Source organism: Lissotriton vulgaris, chromosome 10 (genome assembly GCF_964263255.1).
Source record: "Lissotriton vulgaris chromosome 10, aLisVul1.2, whole genome shotgun sequence".
Taxonomy (NCBI): domain Eukaryota; kingdom Metazoa; phylum Chordata; class Amphibia; order Caudata; family Salamandridae; genus Lissotriton; species Lissotriton vulgaris.
Genome location: NC_141698.1, coordinates 902,203,196 through 902,222,894, shown reverse-complemented (window position 1 = coordinate 902,222,894; position 19,699 = coordinate 902,203,196). Strand labels below are relative to the sequence as shown.

Genomic DNA, 19,699 nt, shown 5'->3' with positions numbered 1-19,699 from the left:
ACATGATACCAAATCACTAAATGGGTTTCTTGAGAAATGGCAATTCAGAAGTGGTGTGTATAGGGTGTCCCTTTCAAACAGAGATTCCCTATAACACATATTAATACTCTGCGACTGATATGCAGTTGAAAAACATTCATATTTGACCAACTCTTCAGAGGAGGTGGAAGCCCATTCGTAAACAGAAGGGATCAATAGCGGACAAATTATATTTTCCATTTTCTTAATAAGGGCTACATTTAGGAAAAAATTGATTGCTTTAGTTAAATGCAATCACAGATGTGGTGACTTGCTTACCCCAGCAGGCCATCATCCCCATGATGGAAGCAGAGCATAGTGGCTGTAGGACCTACCTCATTAATAATCATGAGGTAGGTTGAATTGCGACCAACTGCCATTCAGTATTTTGCAAACTGACCTATTAGTATATAAGTCGATTTACAAAATACCATTGGATTTGCTAAAAGTCTGTGTGCAAAATTTGACCACATTTAGCTAATCAAAGCTCTGTACATTCAGCCCCAGATTACATTACAAAAGGGCAGATTCATTTTTAAGGACAAGTAGATTAAGTGATTTGTTCAGAATTACAGGATATTGCACTGGCGCTCTGGCTCAAAACCTGGTTCTCCAATTCCAAAATCAGCAGCTCCGGCCATTAAATCTCCTCCCATCCAATAATAACTAAAGAGGAAACCTTTATATAGCCTTGCTGCATATATCATTATCAGAAGTGTATAAAAAATTTAAAGTATGACCACATTTGTGTTTATGATAGTCATTGTCACTGCATACAATTTGCCGCCTTTTAGAAATTAAGGCCCTCATTTATGAAATTTTGGCATAGAGCAGCGCAAGCAAGGCACCTTGCTACACTGCCATACGCCAAAGTGAAAGGGCAGGAATGCACCTTATTTATGCAATATGGTGCATTCTTGTCCTTTCTTCCTGCACAGGTAGCGTGTCTGCAGTCCAGTGCCAATGTAGGCTCCCTTGCAACATGGTGCAAGGGTGCCTCTGTTGCATGGAGGAGAGTTTTTGTGCAGGAACAAAGAGCTTCCTGCACAAAAACAATCCTAAGAGGCATTTTCCTCTTCCTATGTGTGCTGAAGGTCTGCCTCAAGAGGTGACAGATTTGGCAGTACCCCAGGTTTACATGATTTTCTAAATCTGGGGCAGCGTCAAAAGCCATGAGTCTTGTGTGGGAAAACCCACTGGAATGGCCATGGAACACCTCCTAGGTGCATAGTAAGGTGGTGTCGTGATTTGCGCTGTGTTGCCTTACTCAAGATTTATAAGGCCACTCAAAGTTAGGCAAAGGGGCTTTCCGTGACTTCATATGTAAATGTAGAGGTACTTGTATAGCGCACGACTACCCAGAGGCATCTCGGCACTTGTACGAATACCGCTGAGGAACCCTTCCTGGCCTTTCCCTTTGAAGTGCCCACTCCTGGGCACCCCCAAGGTGAAGCCAGGCATACTAGCGTTGTTGGGGCCATTGTGGAGATTAAGCAAGCTATTGCCCAGAGTTGCAGAGTGGGACCCATGATTAGAATAGACACCGAGGCGAGAATTAACAGGTCCGAGGAAATTGAGCCCAAGACCCGCTGAGGCGGGAATTGAACCCTGGTCCCGGGCCAGACTTCTGCATCAGGGTTTGCCGCTCTAACCATTGAGCCACACTTTTCCACTATATAGGATTGAAAGCCTTTCGTCATGCATGTGCCAATTTAGGTGGTGCAAAAGTGATGCAGGGCTCTCATAAATACGTTTGTAGGAGTTTATTTACTAAGAATTTGTGTGGGTGCTTACATGGCACAAAGAAATTGAAATTATTGCATCAGTTTACTTACTGTTTAAAAGATCTGCAGGTGGAGAATAACATGTTGCCCCTCAGACCGTTGGTAAATATAGAACTAGGTTTCTTGACATTAAGATATTATTATTAATCTATTCATTAAATGATACTCAGAGCACAGTTTAATTCAGAGTATTCAGAAATAGCTCAATAGTTCCATGAAGCAAGCCGAATTGGACGTCATATAAACCAGCATCTGGAAATTTCAACCAAATCCAGCTACCTCATGCTCCTCTGTTTTCACCTAGCAGACAACATCACTATATTAGCTCACTCTTCATCAATGTCAATGTTATACTTAAATGACAACAAACAACTCTCTGCTGTGTGATGACTGAACCCCTGGACTAAGTACCCCTAAGACTCCTATGCCTCATCTTGGATTTTAAACAAAATCAAATGATTAAAACTCCCACCACTCTGCTACATACATTTTAACCACGACCTTTCATCAAAACTGACTCACCACACTCCAAGAATTTAGCTCTCACATCCGCGGGCCACAACACCATCTACTTTATAATCACACTCTCCAACCTCAACAACAAGGAACACCCAGTTACAAAACTCTAGATTGCCCTCATCAATTCAGTCTCAGCACTGCCACACATATAAAACCTCTCCACAGAAAAAATTGTAATCTACCAATAATGCCTTGTTTATACTGCATACTTGAGTAACCCCATAAAACATTTGTTGCAAAAAAATTACACTCAGTTCAATAAATCCCTTGAACAGAAATGCAAAGGAAGTGAATTGGCCTAGTGACAACATGATACCTAAATCAAACATCGATCTTTGAACAAAAAAAATCATTTCATCTCCAGACTAGTCAATACAATAGAATGTCCCCTAATGCTATTGCTTTTTTGTTTCATCCACGTAAATACAGAATTAATGGAATTACTTTAATTCTGTAAGTGATCTGCCTTTTTACCATAAAATGGAAAGAAAATCTGGAGTGTGATTTAGGGGCATTACAAGGTCACACCCAAAGCACCACCTAATCAGACTCTGAGAAGAGAAGTACAATATAAGTCAAAAAATCATATCCAGAAAACTAACACAGCCACTGTCCAACGATCCTTTGCTACTCTATCAATCCATTTTTGAACCATTTTTAAAAAACAAATGCAGGCTTTTTGAATGACTCACATTTGATAATTTCTATCTAGTTAAAAATCTCACATGGAGATAAAGAATCATCACTTCTTTTACCAGTTACTTAAATGTGTATATAATGAGGCTTTCTAATCCTTCGATAAGATCACACATGCCTACAACTTTCTCAACTAAGCATGTAAATATAGCTATCATTTGATAAAGGCTTGACCATCATCTACTTAGGAAGATGTTATGCAGCTCGACAATTATTCTCTTTCCTCCCATCATTAGGCCTTGTAATATATTTCCAAGTTCAGTCAGCTTTCTCATTTGCATCTGACTACATCAAGATACCTCTCTCCAAAAGCAAAACATAAATATTGCCAATATATTCAGCCCTTGTTGTCACCAGTCTCACAAAAGTTTTGCATAGATGTCAGATAAAAATCCTTATGAAGATTCATACTAGTCCTAAAGCATAACTTAACATAGTCAGATAATTTAGATTAAGCATGCTGCATTTCAATTGCAGATATCATCAAGAACAAGATGTTCATATTCCCTTCATAACAGTGTGTATTCATTACTTCACATAAATTGGAGTCATGTCAGTGGAAGGTGTATCGATAATGGGAGAAAAACGTTTACAGCTCTTTACTGCCCTACACATGCCTGCATGTGTTCTACCCACTTGCAAATGTATTACAGACTCCAAAGTAAAAGCAATCACTTTGAGAGCTAGTATATGTGTGTATGTACTGCTCCACTATCTCTCAATAAAGTTAAAAAATGATTCTCATGCATTCTGATATGTGAAACATCTGTTCTCGCCACAATCCCAACCAACTTTCTTTCTTCCAGATAAGAAATGGAACAACATAGACTTCATTCAAACTTTCTAAATCGTTCTTTCTGGATCCCTCTCTTTTCTCTATTTACAAAAGCTACAATTATAAGTGATGTGCATATGTCTTATTTTAACATTATTCACTAGACCAGTAAATACACACATAGTCACCCTTATAGTGACCTTATAGTCCTATCTTTTTATTTGAGGAGATGAAGGTTCTTCTCATAAAATATATTTGTGTCTAATACACAATAGTATACTTACACAAAAGTGTAAGTTTAACTTTGTGAATCAGGCCCTAAAATACAAGGTAAAATTGTATTATTGAAATTAAATCTAAATCCAAAAGCAACACATTTAATGTATTTAGCAATGCTCGAACAAGCATTCTTTTGGTACTATTAAGTTAGCAGACGCAAGCCAGCTTTGACTGTCAGCTGTTTGATGTATCCCAAATTCTGAAATTGTAACATATAATTTAATATTGTTTAGCAGTTCAATTAATTGATTTAGCTGAGAATGGGTTGTAAATTTAAAATTGTTCCAAACAAGGGGCTCCAAATTCTGTCTTGCCAGGGGCTCCAAAAATCCTTAAGATGCCACTGTGAACAAGACTCGTGTTGGCATACATTCTTGGCATACGCCTACTTGCTGTACCACACCCTCAGAAATGTATCCTGGAACAGAGAGGCATTCTGTCAAAGTATACTACACTATTCTTATGCAACCCCTGGACTTCTCACAGTTACTCTCAATTAACTCCAACAAAGACCATCTGAAAATCTCCATATACCAAGTAGAGGAGCTATTATTAAGCACTAAATATTTCATGACAGTAACATGTAAACAAAAAACCTGTTCATCTGTGCCCTGGGCAACCCTAAAACCTGCTTAGGCATGCAAATAATACATTTTTCACTAAAATGTAAACCGAAAGCTGGCATTGTGCTTCCTAGAGCAACTATCAAAGATACACACTAATATTTGTCGATTTTGTTTCTGTTGTGCTTTTTCAACATAGGTACAATTGTACTGCTTTTGACCCCATGGTGACCCTTTTCATAGTGACTGTTTAATACTTTGTCTGTCTATTAACAACTATGTGTGCTTTAGTAGCACTAAACCCTTTGTCAAGTAATTTTGTGAAGTTATTTTTATACAGAATAGAAGGGCTGGCTAAGTGAAAAACATCTTCAGTGTTGTCATAAGTGTATCATGTTCTTGTGTAATACCATCATATATTCTCTAATATTTAGCATAAATGACAGGCAAAGTTATTTGGCCCAACATTTCTATCTGATTTATTGTACCTCAGTCTGCTCCGACCTTTCCAATCTTAAATTATTTTCATTGGTTAGCTCTTTCACAAGTACTATTGCCTGTGGCTGACTACCAAGTAGGTCTGTTGTCCACAATACTGCACAGATTATACAAGAAAATGTTGAATTGTCGATAATAAAGTACCATAGTATCATATACCAACCAAGACGTTGATTAGAGTATTAAACAATTAATTGTGGATGTTACCATGCAACTTGTGTAGACAACCTACTAAATGAGCATCTGTGGGAGATTAGATTTGGCCTGAAGGTAGGGAGAGGAGGATAATCAGATAACGTTTGAGTACATCCTGACACTATATATAGAGAGTGTTGACAAAATGAACGAAGGCCATTGTGCTAGCCAATGATGAATGGAAGGGAGAAGGAACTACTGATAGTGACAATAGGACAGTGCATTTAGGACCTGGAAATTGAACTGAGTGGCCCCATTTATGCTACTATAAGAAGGATAGGGGGCATCATTTGGAGGTATGAATCTTGTGTATCGCTGCTCCTAATTTGCTAAACCATGCTGTGGATAAATGTGTTGCGACATCACTTGTGGCCACATGAATCAAAGGGTTTTATCCTTTCTGTTTCTATGGGAAAATGTGTTCGTACATACGGCCCTTGGAGATGTCTATGCATAGAACGTGCTGTTAGTTATTTTCGCTGCTTTCATTACATAGTGTCATTATAAATTGCTAGGACTTTATAGCAGCACGAATAACACAGACCAAAAGGTTATTTCCATATCTACTCTCTGTTCATGATTACTTTCATTAAGCAGAGAGAGAAATCAGGCATTTCAGTAACTTATTTACATATGAATTCATCAATCAGATGTGGCAAATCATTTTACATCAAGATTATTGAGTTTGCTAAAAATAACCCAAAGCTTATAATAATGTGCTCACTGAGGACTTGCAAAACTACAAATACTGAAGCTAGAGAATTGAGCACGGAGTAACAAACATTTGTCAATGGAAGAAAAGGAAAATATTAGAATATTAGTGGCTATTATGATTGAATCATATTTCCTAAGTGTTCTTAGGCAGAATCTTTACATTTCTAAAATAGTGATGACTGTTTCCAGGGGTTACAGTGTTGGCATAAATAATAAAACAAACTTGCGACTGGTATTGTCGTGAATAAAGCAGGATGGTGACATCCTGAGCAAGCATTTATATATGTATGTGTATATATATATTCGTTGAAAAAAACCAAAGGTTACTGGGACGTTATAGTTAGGCTCAGATCTTACTCGTACAAAGCCAATGAAATTTAGCAGTTATAATTACCTGAGCTAACTCTAACTTATGCCCCCACAATATACTGCTTATAATCTCATATATTACATCACTCATGACATGGGCAGTGATATCACTCATGACATCACTAATCACATCACAAATGACAGTGAATTTGTAAGGTTTGTGATAAGTGACCATCCTCCCCTACCAGCTGTTTCTAAGCATTAGGCAGGACTTACCTGCCAGCTTTTTATGTGCCTCCAATTTTAGTCAGCAGCTTCTCCTTTTCTGGAGTTAGCAGAAATTTCAACAAACCATGTTTGTGTATTTGTACTAAAAATCAATGTTTGCAAAGATTTGTATTTTCTTTAACTGGTAATATATTGTAAGAATAGCACTATTAACTATTTCCCTACCAAATTATGTATAAGTGTGAGTTTTTGAAACTGTATAGAATTATACAATACTTCCTGACAATTTCACTGGGTACATGGGCACTTTTGTTGATATTTTGTTCCTTTTAATTTCCTAAATAACCACTGAAATGTGCAGTTTCAAATTCCCGTTCAAGGCTTGCTTACAGCTTTGTTCCTAATGTCAGATTAATATTTTGTGAGATTTCAACAAGGAGGGCTAAGCCAGAATGAGTATGACTGCTTTTCAGCAAGCCCTTTTCCCATGGTTAAGTCTCACATATGGATGGCAATTTCAGACAAGTGAGTTGCTGTGGGTGTCGAAGGTTTTGTTGGGCTGATTGATGTAATTTCTAAGTAGCATCGTTTAGAGAAGAAACGACTTGTCAGCTACATATCAGATCTATTCATAGTTGGAAGACAGATGTCACTCCTGGTCAAACCTGAAAGATATTTTAAGCGCTAGAGGATTTAAGAGGTCCATATATGCTTTCGGTAATACATACCATCACACAGACTCTGAGTAATGAAAACCAAACATTTTAGAATTATATTTCTATCAATTAAATATTGCATTTTTCGAAATATGAAACCTAAACAAGTGACACCTCACTTGATGCCTGGCCGTACAGCTACGAATCAAATTCAACACCTAATCTTAAATTACATAACATTGCCAAATGTAGAAATTCTCGAATATCCTTTTCTTGTTTATTTGATTAAAGATTTAATTGTGTGGTTTGTATCAATTGAACAAGCAAAAAGCAAAAACATATATGTTCATTAACAACATCCATTTTTTTTCAAAGGAGTGTGAACAAAGTTTCTTTTAGTATTCTTAAAAACACTAATTGCTTAAACATGCCCAATGCATTTCTGGATAGGGAATCCCTTTTTCAGAGGTCTCTATAATTACAAAAGGAGCAAAACTGGATATGAAAATATACTGTATAATGTCCAAGGAGGAACACCCCACCCCTGTGGTATGAGTCCAGGAGGAATGGTGAAAGATGTAATAAAAGTTCACCAATGAGTAATCATGCTAGTGTATCCAGAAGAAAACAGAAGTTAGTGACACTGAAGCAATGTGAGACAATATTCCCTAGAGATCCCAAGATATACATGCAAAACTAATGAGATATGTGAATCTGTGCACTTAAACACCTGAGCACCAGACACCACATCAGCCACTGTGATGTGTGAAATACCATAGTGTGAAAAAACACTTACTGAATGACTATAACAAGTTCCTACAATCAATCAAAACATATAGTCACAAAAGTGAGTATGCACAAATGTGATCTGGGAAAAACAACAAGAAGATTACACACCGGTCACCAGCTAAATAAAATGCCCTAAATGTATCACAGTGTGTTTCTAACAAGGTTAAAGTACCTTAGTTAGATCAGTATGCAAGTAAAACGAGCTAGATTGCAACACAATATCTAGGAGCCCAAAATAGAAACTGGCAACACTGAAAGAACGCAGGAGCAAAGCCATGTCAGTATTAAGAACCACATGGAACTGAACAAAATATAGCCAAAGCTATGTCTACAGTACTACCTTCCAGTGTGCCTGAGTGTTCATAAGCTGGAGAAAAATGCCATATGCTGTAGAAACCCGTGGTAAGTGCACACCAATTTTAAAGCGACGCAAAGTAATGCAAAACGTACTGGCATGCGTGAACGTAAACATGATTAACATGTTGGATCATGTCACCAATAGTTTTGTTGAAACTGCGTGCAAGCTGCAAAGAAATAAAAACAATATTAAACTGGCCAAAATGAAACATGCTGAAATGAAAATTGCTTAGGGCAAAAACCTGCCAGTCAACCAAAATACTCCTGAAACTGTAAACAGGCGCTATGTGACATGGGCACCAAAACAGGGGGCGCCATAATAGAATCAGGCGGAAAACTGTACTACCGTGCATGAGCAATGATTAAGACTCGATCACGATTGCCATCTTAAAGAGTATAGCCCACGTAGGGTAGCAGTCCTGTGACTACTGTGAATATATGAAAATTATCACACCAAAAATAAGACTGCGTGTGAAAGTGCACTTAATCTCAATATCGCGCAATGACAGTGAATTGTGAACCTACATATGTGATACACACGGGTGAATGCGGAATGCTAGATAAGAATGAGGTCAAAACAAATTACCCTCTTACTAATTGAATGTTGAGAGAGCCTAGAAAAGGGAAACTGATCTTCCAAGGGGAAAAAACAGGTAACAAAAGAAACAATTTCTCATGAGTAAACGAACCCTTGTCACCAATGTAGAAGATGTGAAGTTGTATCTCAGATTTGCCATTATGGGGCTGAATGTGCCAAATTGAAAATGAGGAAGGAATTGGCCACTGTGTACCCAGGATCCTGTTCAACAAATTATATAACACAGCAGTAGTGACACAGTATACACCTAATACCAAAATCATATTACAGAATGGATTGACATGAACATTCTTGATACAATGCACTTTCATTTTCACAATCATAGAAAACAAATCACGTCTATTTTACCATTCAGCCCACTGGGGGTCATAGTATTACATTTCTTTATCCACCAGATCTCCCATTGGGATAAAAGTTTAGAATTGTCTTTGTCGATACTGGTGTGTAAAATCTCCAGAATTAGGAACTAAGTTGAGCTATGTTATGTTTGAGTTCAAACCAATGTGCAACTAGATTGGATTTAGTATTCTTATTGCAGATCATGGTCTTGTGTTCAGTTATTCTGATCTTAATCTTGCGTTCAGTTGTTGCATGTGTACGTTAAGCCACAAGGGCATTTTATATAATAAATCAAAAATGTCGAGTTACAATCGCCTGAATGTCTTAATTTTATAGGTGCCCCTGTCTGTGGATGGTGACGGTGTTACCCAGGATGACATTGTTGCAATAAGTGCAATTTTGACATTTTAGATTTAGATTTGTAGAGGCACGCAACCTCTCCTGATCTGCACGCAAACCAGAGAAAATATGGGATAGTAATACTTTCATTTCAGGAGCAGTTAAGGTGTGCGCAACACAACCTACTTAATTTTTTAAAATATGCCAGACATACAAAATGTTTTTCTATTTTACTTGGAATTAATGGTCCCCTATCAATGCCTTCCAACAGTATTAGTAAATATCAATGTCGGTAGTTATTACATATATATATATATTCACTGAAAAAACCATAGGTTTCACACCAGTTATAGTTCGGAATTATCATTTAAAAAACCTATTCAATTCACTGAAAAAACCATAGGTTTCACACCAGTTATAGTTAGCTGGAAATTTTACTGACACAAAACCATTGAAATTCCCACGTTATAGTTAGTTGGACTCACTATAACTTGCGCGCCTGCAATGCACTGCTGATGACGTCACATATTACATCACTCATGACATGGTCAGTGACATCACTCATGGCATCAACCCTAACAAAAAATACTCATTTGCCAATAACACCATGATTCACCACATGCAGCTCAAGCATCCCAACAACTATGCTGCGGCAGAGGTGAGAAGTCTGGCCAGTAACCCTCCCCAATCTTCACCCAGCACCTCAAAAAGAAAGCAACCCACTCCATCGGGACCAGAGACTAGAGAGATGGTCCCAACATTCAACCCCAGTTTGGGAAATACAAGATCACTTGTATTTTTTGTGGGGAAACCATCACCTACGGTGAGCAAAGCATAAAGCTCATCAACCGTGCTGGTGACAACCACAAATGCCCCAAAAATCCATAATTTTTTCCTGTTTTTTTTTTTGCTCCAGTTGAGCCGTTTTCAATTCCTTGTTTTTTGTTTCTCCCCATAAAAATAACAAACAAAATATAAAATAGTTCATAAAAGCCAAAAAAAGTAAAAAATGTTCAAAAAAACATTAAAAAAATATAAAACAACAAAAAGAAGAAAAAAACTGTTCTTTTCAGAACTACCTCCAATTTATAAAAAAGGCTAAATTTAAAAAAAACCTCTGTCATTCTTTTCCCCCCATGGTACGCTCCCGGTACGCTCCCCGGTGCGCTTACCGGGTGCTCCCCCCGCGCAAATCGAAAAAAAATAATATATATTTTTTTTGCATGTATATATATGTGTGTATATATATATATATATATATATTTATTTTTATATATTTTTTCCTAGCAAAACATTACTTGTGCCTGTATGAATCTCCAGTAATTCACTTTTCTTAATTTTCTATAACATTTTAGATAAAAACTTTAATTTCAATAAGCGGGTTATTGTTGAGAGTGCTGTGATTATTTTGCTAGAATGCATGCTCTGATAATCTAAGAACTTTTTTATACATCACTTCAGACCCCACTTCTCTCTTATCGAAGTACTCTGAATAAAAAATGTTACAATTACCCAAATTATTGGTTTGCAGTTGCTAACCTTGGAAGTTGGAGTTGTCTTTGCCCAGAAGTGGTTAAACAATCAGCTATTCTTTGTGGAGATATAATTCGAAAGGCTATACTACAACGTCTGAACCTTCCATGCTCCGCTAATTTGTGAACAATTTCAAACTTTTCTTTACCGAGGGAATTGAACTTGTTTGTGCAGTAGTAAATGGCCCATGTTTCTTAAGTACTACTCAACTTCTTGGAGGTATGTACATGCTTCATAGATACGCACTGAATAGTGAGATTTGTGATAAAAATGCCTGGAAGAATAGCTAGTTGAATTGTTTATACAGAGAAAAGAAAGAATCATTTGTAGTGTGTAAGACTAGGCTTCTGTAAGAATTAAAAAGGATTGGTGAAATTTAAAATGTTGGTAATGCTATGACTCCATTTTCAAAGTGTCTTTTGTATTCCATCCACAGCAAGGTTGCAGCTACGTAAACCTTCTGCAATGGAGAAGTTACAAATGGAAAAACCAGTGAAACACTTCTACTCCCTCTTACTTATCCTTTTAATCGTAAGTAAATTACATGTAAACAGCAGTTCCTAAGATGGCAATTTGGTCCTTTAGAAATGTGTCAGAGTGCTTTGCTCTTCTTTTAGTGCAATAAAGTAATGATAATGAACCATTGAATGTTAGATGACATTGATGTGGCTGTAAAAATATAGCACAGTACAACATACATTCTATATCATTGTTGCTACTGGGATAGCACAAAATATGTAATGTATGGATTGCTTCAAGATGTACAATACAAGATGCATAGTCAAAGTCATTTTCCTTACATATTCTCATTGTATTCCCATTTTGGATGTTTTATAGCAAAATAACAAAAGCATTGAAATGAGAGCTTCTTTTTTTGTTGCTGTTTTCCTTCACATGTTTACATATATTTCTCCATTTCAAAACATAACAGAACAACAGCAGGGAAATGGCATAAAACAATGTAACCCTATTATGAGCCATTAACAATCCTTTATAGTCTTGTACTGCATTCCATAGTCGTAATTTCTTGTTTTTGCTTGGTCTTGTAAATGTCTTGGTAATTTTGTCCATTTCAAAGAAGACAGTGTGTTCGCCATCTTGTAGTCTGAGGTGTGAATCACTTTCTGTGGCTTAATATGTAGATTTTCATGTTGGATCCATGTTTGCTGTATATTTGTGATCTGTCAATATGTTGGTAACGCCCAAATCAAAATGAGTGGTAAACACCACTAACATTTTATAGCTGCTAGAAGTGAGTTATCTATTAAAAACATAAAAAGCATGTACCCCTTTTAAGTGAATGGAATACACATTACCAGCCATGAACCCTATGAGATGGCCTTTGCTGCTTAAAGATCACTTTGGAAATACCTTTGTTTTTAATTTCTGAACATGTGTTTTTTTTAAACTGCACAGTGAATCTCATCCTCCTCTTGAGAATATAAGAATTGCACAGACTAAAGAGGGCAGCTGCTTACTGCTGTAAACGGAGGCGGTGCAGGTTCTCAGAGAGCAATTTCTATACATTGCATGTAGAAGAGCAGAGCATTATGAAGCTTTGACTTCTTTTTTGAAGCCTTTATTTAGCCATTTTTCAGTAAGCACAGAGATGAGTGGGGACAGGAGGTGAAATAATGGAGCATTTATAAATACATTTTTGTCCATACATACCAAATAATATAGTTGATAACATGACCACACTGCGGAAATTAAAGCGGCAATAGCTGTATGGGTAGTGGAGAAAAAATGGAATAGTTTCAAAGAAGATGGGGAAGAAAGAGCACAGTAGATGTAGTATCAGTCAATGGTGTTGTGGCTGGTGTGGATATAGTCAGATGGTGATGCTGGTGGAGTGGGCTGTGAGGAGTCTGAAGGTAACCCAAGGAGATAGGAATGGAGAAGCTGCCAAATATCTTTTGGTCGGGCTGTGGGGAGTTGCGTATAGCATAGACCTCACTATTGAGGTCACAATAGGGCATGCTTCAAAGCCAAGCCTGAACTGTGAGGCATGTGTTGCTGCCAAAGTAGAGCGCAATCTCTCATTTCACCAACAAAAGTGCAATGGCAATGAAACAGCGTTAGGCCTTGGGAACAGTCAAGACATTGCCCAACAGAGCTAGGAGCGAAGAGGGGGTCAGTGTTAAGGAAATCATACAGGAAAGGACACTGAACAGCTCTGTCCAGCACCCAGTTATAATGGGCAGGTCCATGTCAATTACGGGAAGTCTTCATCCGGGGATCTGCATTTAACCCGTTTGCTGCTTCGAACATTCCGTGCCGGTACAGGCAGTTCTATTAAGCAGGTGGGGCCGCGTCGGCCAATGGACGTGCGCAGCACTACGGAGGTAGTGGTCGCGATGGCCGTTGGCCGACAGAAGCAGCGAAAGGTTTAAGACAGGAGGGTGACCCAGAAAGGTCAATTCTGGACTAGACCTGCCAGAGTGATGTAGGACCTGCGACGGAAATGGAGCATTTGTGACAGTGATTAGGGTATAACACTTTAGTCTGCATGGAGCTGAAAGTCCAATCATTATCAGAGAGGGGTTATCCCAGGTCATCTTCCCAACATTGGCGTGCATAGTTTGTACATTCTGGATATAAAGTGTGACCCTTTCGGGTTTTTAATTGGGAGAGTAATAGAGGGGAAGTACTCCGGGCTAAGGGGTAGGAAGGGAGATGAGCTTGTAGTGTGCTATGCAGTCTGTTGTAAATTAATCTGTCCATAAATGAGCTGGCCACGTGTGAAGTGTCTATGACATACCTGTCAGGAAAAAAGGTCCCCAAATGTGTTGAGGCCATGACTCATCAATGTACGTTGCACCAAATCCTCGGTTTTCAGTGGAAGCCAGGGATTTGGTGCGATCAGGAGTTCAGGGGAGTACAGAGTGGTATAGCCTAGTGTACTGCTGAGGTTTTGCAATAAGTAGGGGACCACCTCTGAAAGAACAATCAAGGTCAGGGAGAAAAGGGGAAATAATAACACAACAAGAAAAAAGTTTCCCGCTTGACCTCAAACCCTTTTACACTTGAATTAATCCAAATACATAACGTGAGCACCAAAAAACATTACTTTTATCAATAACCAAATACTCAATTACCAAAAAGATATTATTTTATTTCATTTCTTTTATCAAAAATGTTTTTATCATAATACTCTTTTTATAAATGTTTTAACTTAGCATAAATTATTACAAAAATTCATCAATAGTCATATCTCAATAAAAAGAACAGTAGAGCAATAAATACAGAATAACCCCCTAATGGGAACAGTCCAGCCCGAACTGCCAGGCCAGGTCCTCTCTGGACTGGAAACAAGCATCCTAGGACCGGTTTCAGGGTTTCACCCCTCTTCAGCCAGGATAGCTCGTGCTTGTGCTAGTGGCATGTTTGAGTCACCCTAGAGACCATATTCTGTTACAATATAAGGTTTACATGTGTGGAGAATAAAGTCCCCTACCCATATTTTCTACGTTTCCGTGTTTAGCTTGCTCTCAAATTTACGGAAATGGTCTTCTAATTTCTCAACATCTTTTGTCATGGAAGAGCCTAAAATATTGTGGTAAGAAGTTAATCAATAAAAGGTCAAGAGGTTTCTGAAGCTTAAGAATCAACATTTGATAATAAGGTGTGCAATAAATTCCCAAACAGTCAGGCTGATGCAATTAACGGAAACAAATATTGTCTGACCACCCTTGGCCATTCCTGAAGCGGATAGAGTAGCAGGACAGCTGTAGGTGGAATGACTATTTATAAATTGTGGGTCTTGTGCCTGAGTCTCTTTAGCAGCAAATTATATTTTGCTGCTCCACTAGCTGCAGCCAATCAGGCTAGCCTCTGGGTCTGTACCAGCAGTCCCAGAGAGGGCTGATGGTCAGTTGTTACAGGGGTGATAAAGCTTCATACCTATTAGAAACCAGCATGTTGCATGATTGAGATATGTTTGCATCACAATGTCCCGCAATTCCCATATATGCTTCCTGCAAAGAAAATGTTCTTGAGTGGTTTCTCCACGAGCCATAATAGAAGCCATGGGGATGGGCTTTGATGTACCGGTGCTGTGCTATTAATGGGTATAAAGAATGAAACTTGGCACGTGTGAAATCAGGCCTTTTAAAGTTGATTATTGTACTGCCCCTAGTGGAGATTTCACAAATGGTCCAATCCAGGAGACTCTACTAACAGAGAATTGGTGTAAGCATGTTACATGCCACTCCTGAGTGATTCCTGCACCAGCGAATCACTTTGTTCAGTAGGGAAGCATCAGTTTCACAGCGAGGGTTTTCAAATTCGGGAGCTTTCTGAGGATAACGAGGTAAAGGATACACTGGGTGGAATCTGAAGGCAGATGCCAGTGTCCTTGGTCAGGCTTCATGATTGCTTCCCTTTCCATCTTTATTTCCTGCAACCCTGCGTGAGTTAATTTAACACCAAATGTATTACAGATCTGCTGCTGGCCTATGTGTACTTGCAAATTGCTATTGTTTTGGAGGGTCAAGTTTTGGATTTTCAAAGGGTCGACTAAGAGATTTTTACTGCCCGACGACAGCCAAATTCTGACTATATGCAACATTATCAGGATGTAAACAAAGATTAATCAATTTCTCTTCCAGTTCTATTCAATTTGGTTGAAACAGGGAGCAAAAGTTGCTAATCTGGTTATCTCATAGATCTAGTTTTCCTAGGCACCTGCCACTGAACTCTTTAAAGTTGTTTCCTGAATCAGTAAAATCCTAATGGACTTTGTACCAGATGTGCTACTTTGTTTCTTCACTTGGGCACTTGGTTTAGGATGTGCAGTGGAACTACAGTACGATAGTAAATCATTAGCCCCATTAGTATTTGCTGTCTCCTTCCTAGTTGTTTTTGGGGTGGAATATCTGATGATGTGAAAGGTTCAGATACTATTAAGGATAGTGGCTTCTGAGAGATGCATGGGTTCTGCTTGCGTGAGGTGTTAATAGTATCACATTATTTTGAGGAGACTTTTACGTCCAGTGTTAAATCACTCAATGGCGTAAGAAGAGGGGTGTCCATGAGTTCTCAAAAGAGCTCCAGGGGCCTCTTGAGTACTTATAGTTATTGCTCCTGAGTCTCTCATGGTGGTGGCCAGCCTGGACTGCACGTGGACAATTCCTGTGTCAATGACACACATAATTTTGACAGATAATTAGTGATAGACTTGGAAGCCACCTTCCCCTAATTGACACAATTTGTAAAATGGTTGCCTTTCTGCTTTCCAATTTCCAAACCACATCAAATGCATCGTTGGTGCAATCAATCAATCAATGAATAAATCATCTAATTTGTAAAGTGCACTACTTACCCGTGAGGGTCTCAAGGCGCTGGGGTGGGGGGTGCTGCTACTACTCGAAAAACCATGTCTTGAGGAGTGTCCTGAAAGACAGCAGGTCTTGGGTCTGCTGTAGGAGGATGGGGAGGGTGTTCCAGGTCTTGGTGGTGGGGTGGGAGAACGATCTGCCACCGAAGGTCGTTCTTCGGATGCGGGGGGCTGTGGCAAGGGCGTATTTCCAAAAGAGGTCACACACTGCTCATCCCATCAGCGTGTGACCCCGGAGCATGATGGTCGATGTAGTAGGTATCAGCGGGTGCGCTTCTACCCGAGTCTTGAGTCTTAGGGTGTTCACTGATGTGCTTGCCATCCCTGGACATGTGTTTCGAGGTCATTACCTCTCATCGGTAGGGATTAGGCGAGTGCACAGGGTTGCTGCGTGGGCTGCCCAAAAATATTCATAGGTCCAGATACCTCTTATGGCGCGCAGGTGCATTATCTCGAGGTCGTCACCTCCACCGGCTCAAGGGAGCCTGTATAAATAGTATTTCCAAAAGAGGTCGCACACCACTCGTCCCACCAGCGTGTGACCCCGGAGCATGATGGTCGATGTAGTAGGTATCAGCGGGTGCGCTTCTACCCGAGTCTTGAGTCTTGGGGTGTTCACTGATGTGCTTGCCATCCCTGGACACGTGTTTCAATGTCATTACCTCTCATCAGCAGGGATTAGGCGAGTGCACGGGGTTGCTGCGTGGGCTGCCAAAAATATTCATAGGTCCAGATACCTCTTATGGCATGCAGGTGCGTTATCTCGAGGTTGTCACCTCCACCGGCTCAAGGGAGCCTGTATAAATAGTATTTCCAAAGGAGGTCGCACACTGCTCGTCCCATCAGCGTGTGACCCCGGAGCATGATGGTCGATGTAGTAGGTATCAGCGGGTGCGCTTCTACCCGAGTCTTGAGTCTTGAGTGTGTTCACTGATGTGCTTGCCATCCCTGGGCACGTGTTTCGAGGTCATTACCTCTCATCAGCAGGGATTAGGCGAGTGCACTGGGTTGCTGCGTGGGCTGCCGAAAATATTCATAGGTCCAGATACCTCTTATGGCGCGCAGGTGCGTTTTCTCGAGGTCGTCACCTCCACTGGCTCAAGGGAGCCTGTATAAATAGTATTTCCAAAAGAGGTCGCACACTGCTCGTCCCATCAGCGTGTGACCCCGGAGCATGATGGTCGATGTAGTAGGTATCAGCGGGTGCGCTTCTACCCGAGTCTTGAGTCTTGAGGGTGTTCACTGATGTGCTTGCCATCCCTGGACACGTGTTTCGAGGTCATTACCTCTCATCAGCAGGGATTAGGCGAGTGCACGGGGTTGCTGTGTGGGCTGCCGAAAATATTCATAGGTCCAGATACCTCTTATGGCGGGCAGGTGCGTTATCTCGAGGTCGTCACCTCCACCGGCGTTCAAGGGAGCCTGTATAAATAGTATTTCCAAAAGAGGTCGCACACTGCTCGTCCCATCAGCGTGTGACCCCAGAGCATGATGGTCGATGTAGTGGGTATCATGTGGCAAGGGCGTGATCGGCGGAGCAGAGCTGTCGGGTGGGGGTGTAGAAGCTGAGTCGTTTGTTGAGGGACATTGGTCCGGTGTTGTGGAGTGCCTTGTGTGCGTGGGTGAGGAACTTGAAGGTGATCCTCTTGTTGACAGGGAGCCAGTGCAGGTCTCTCAGGTGGGGTGTGATGTGGCTGCGGCAAGGGATGTCGAGTATCAGGTGCACAGAAGTGTTCTGGATGCGTTGAAGCTGTTTCAGGAGTTTGGCTGAGGCTCCTGCGTAGAGGGTGTTTCCGTAGTGCAACCTGCTGCTGACGAGGGCCTGGTTGACCGTTCTACATGTTTTGTGGGGATCCACTTGTAGCTCTTGCGGAGCATGCAGAGGGTGTTGAAGCAGGAGGAAGAGACAGCGTTGACCTGCTTAGTCATGGAGAGGGTGGAGTCAAGGATGACCCCTAGGTTGCGTGCATGGTCTGTGGGTGTTGGAGCTGTTCCTAGTGCAGTCAGCCACCAGGAGTCGTCGCAGGCCGAAGGGGTTGGTCCGAGGATGAGGACCTCTGTCTTGTCCGAGTTCAGTTTCAGTCGGCTGTTCCTCATCCATTCGGCGACGTCCTTCATTCCTTCATGGAGGCTGGTATTGATGGTGTGGGGGTCCTTGGTGAGGGAGAGGATCAGCTGGGTGTCATCGGCATAATAGATGATGTTGAGGTCATGTAGTCGGGTGACGTGGGCGAGCGGTGCCATGTAGATGTTGAACAGCGTTGGGCTGAGAGATGAGCCCTGGGGTAAGCCACAGATGATCTCGGTGGCATCGGAGCGGATTGGGGGGAGGCAGACGCTCTTTGTTCTGCCGGAGGGAAGTAGGTGGTCCAGTCCAGGGCCTTCCCTTGGATGCCAGTGCCATGGAGGCCTGTGCATAGTGTGCAGTGGCAGACCGTGTCGAAGGCAGCTGATAGATCCAGGAGGATGAGGGCCCCAGTTTCTCCATTGTCTAACAGGGTCCTGATGTCATCGGTGGCAGTGATGAGGGCTGTTTCAGTGCTGTGGTTGCTCCGGAACCCGGACTGGGACAGGTCCAGGATGCTGTTCTCCTCGAGGTAGTAGGTCAGTTGTTTGTTGACGATCTTCTCGATGACCTTTGCCGGGAACAGGAGCAGGGAGATGGGCCGGAAGTTCTTAAGGTCCTTGGGGTCCGCCTTGGGTTTCTTGAGTAAGGCGTTGATCTCAGCGTGTTTCCAGCTCTCGGGGAAGGTAGCTGTCTTGAAGGAAAGGCTGATGGCTTTCCGGAGATGGGGTGGGATGGTGGTGCTGGCTTTGTTGAAGACGTGGTGAGGGAATCTGTATGACAGAGATATGGAGTGGATCATGTTCATGATCTTGATGGTGTCGTCACCGTTAATGTTGGTCCAGGAGAGCAAGTGGTTGGTGTGGATGGTGGTTAAGCATGGGCGGATTTCGCGGATCCACGATCTGCGAATTTGCGGATTTGCGGATTCGCGGATCCGTAAAATTGGCGAATTTGCGGATTCGCAGATTTTGCGGATTTTTTTAATGGGGGGGTCTTCTCCTGTGCGAGTTCAAGTGCCTCTTGTGTGTATAAATGGTCAGAGACCGATCAGAGCAGCAGATGAAGAGAAAGAAGCTCCTGGTCACAGGAACAGCACGAGGATTG

The 19,699-nt window shown here is 41.0% G+C and overlaps 1 protein-coding gene across 1 annotated transcript in view; it reads left to right on the top strand.

The window, feature by feature from the left end:
* The window catches only part of LOC147688983 (calcitonin gene-related peptide type 1 receptor-like), a 2,326,554-nt gene that overhangs the window by 691,527 nt on the left and 1,615,328 nt on the right, over positions 1-19,699 (top strand). The window contains exon 4 of the mRNA XM_086941876.1: positions 11,626-11,720. Coding sequence (XP_086798002.1) covers positions 11,655-11,720 — 66 coding nt within the window. The 5' untranslated portion in view covers positions 11,626-11,654. The remainder of the gene's footprint in view (positions 1-11,625; positions 11,721-19,699) is intronic.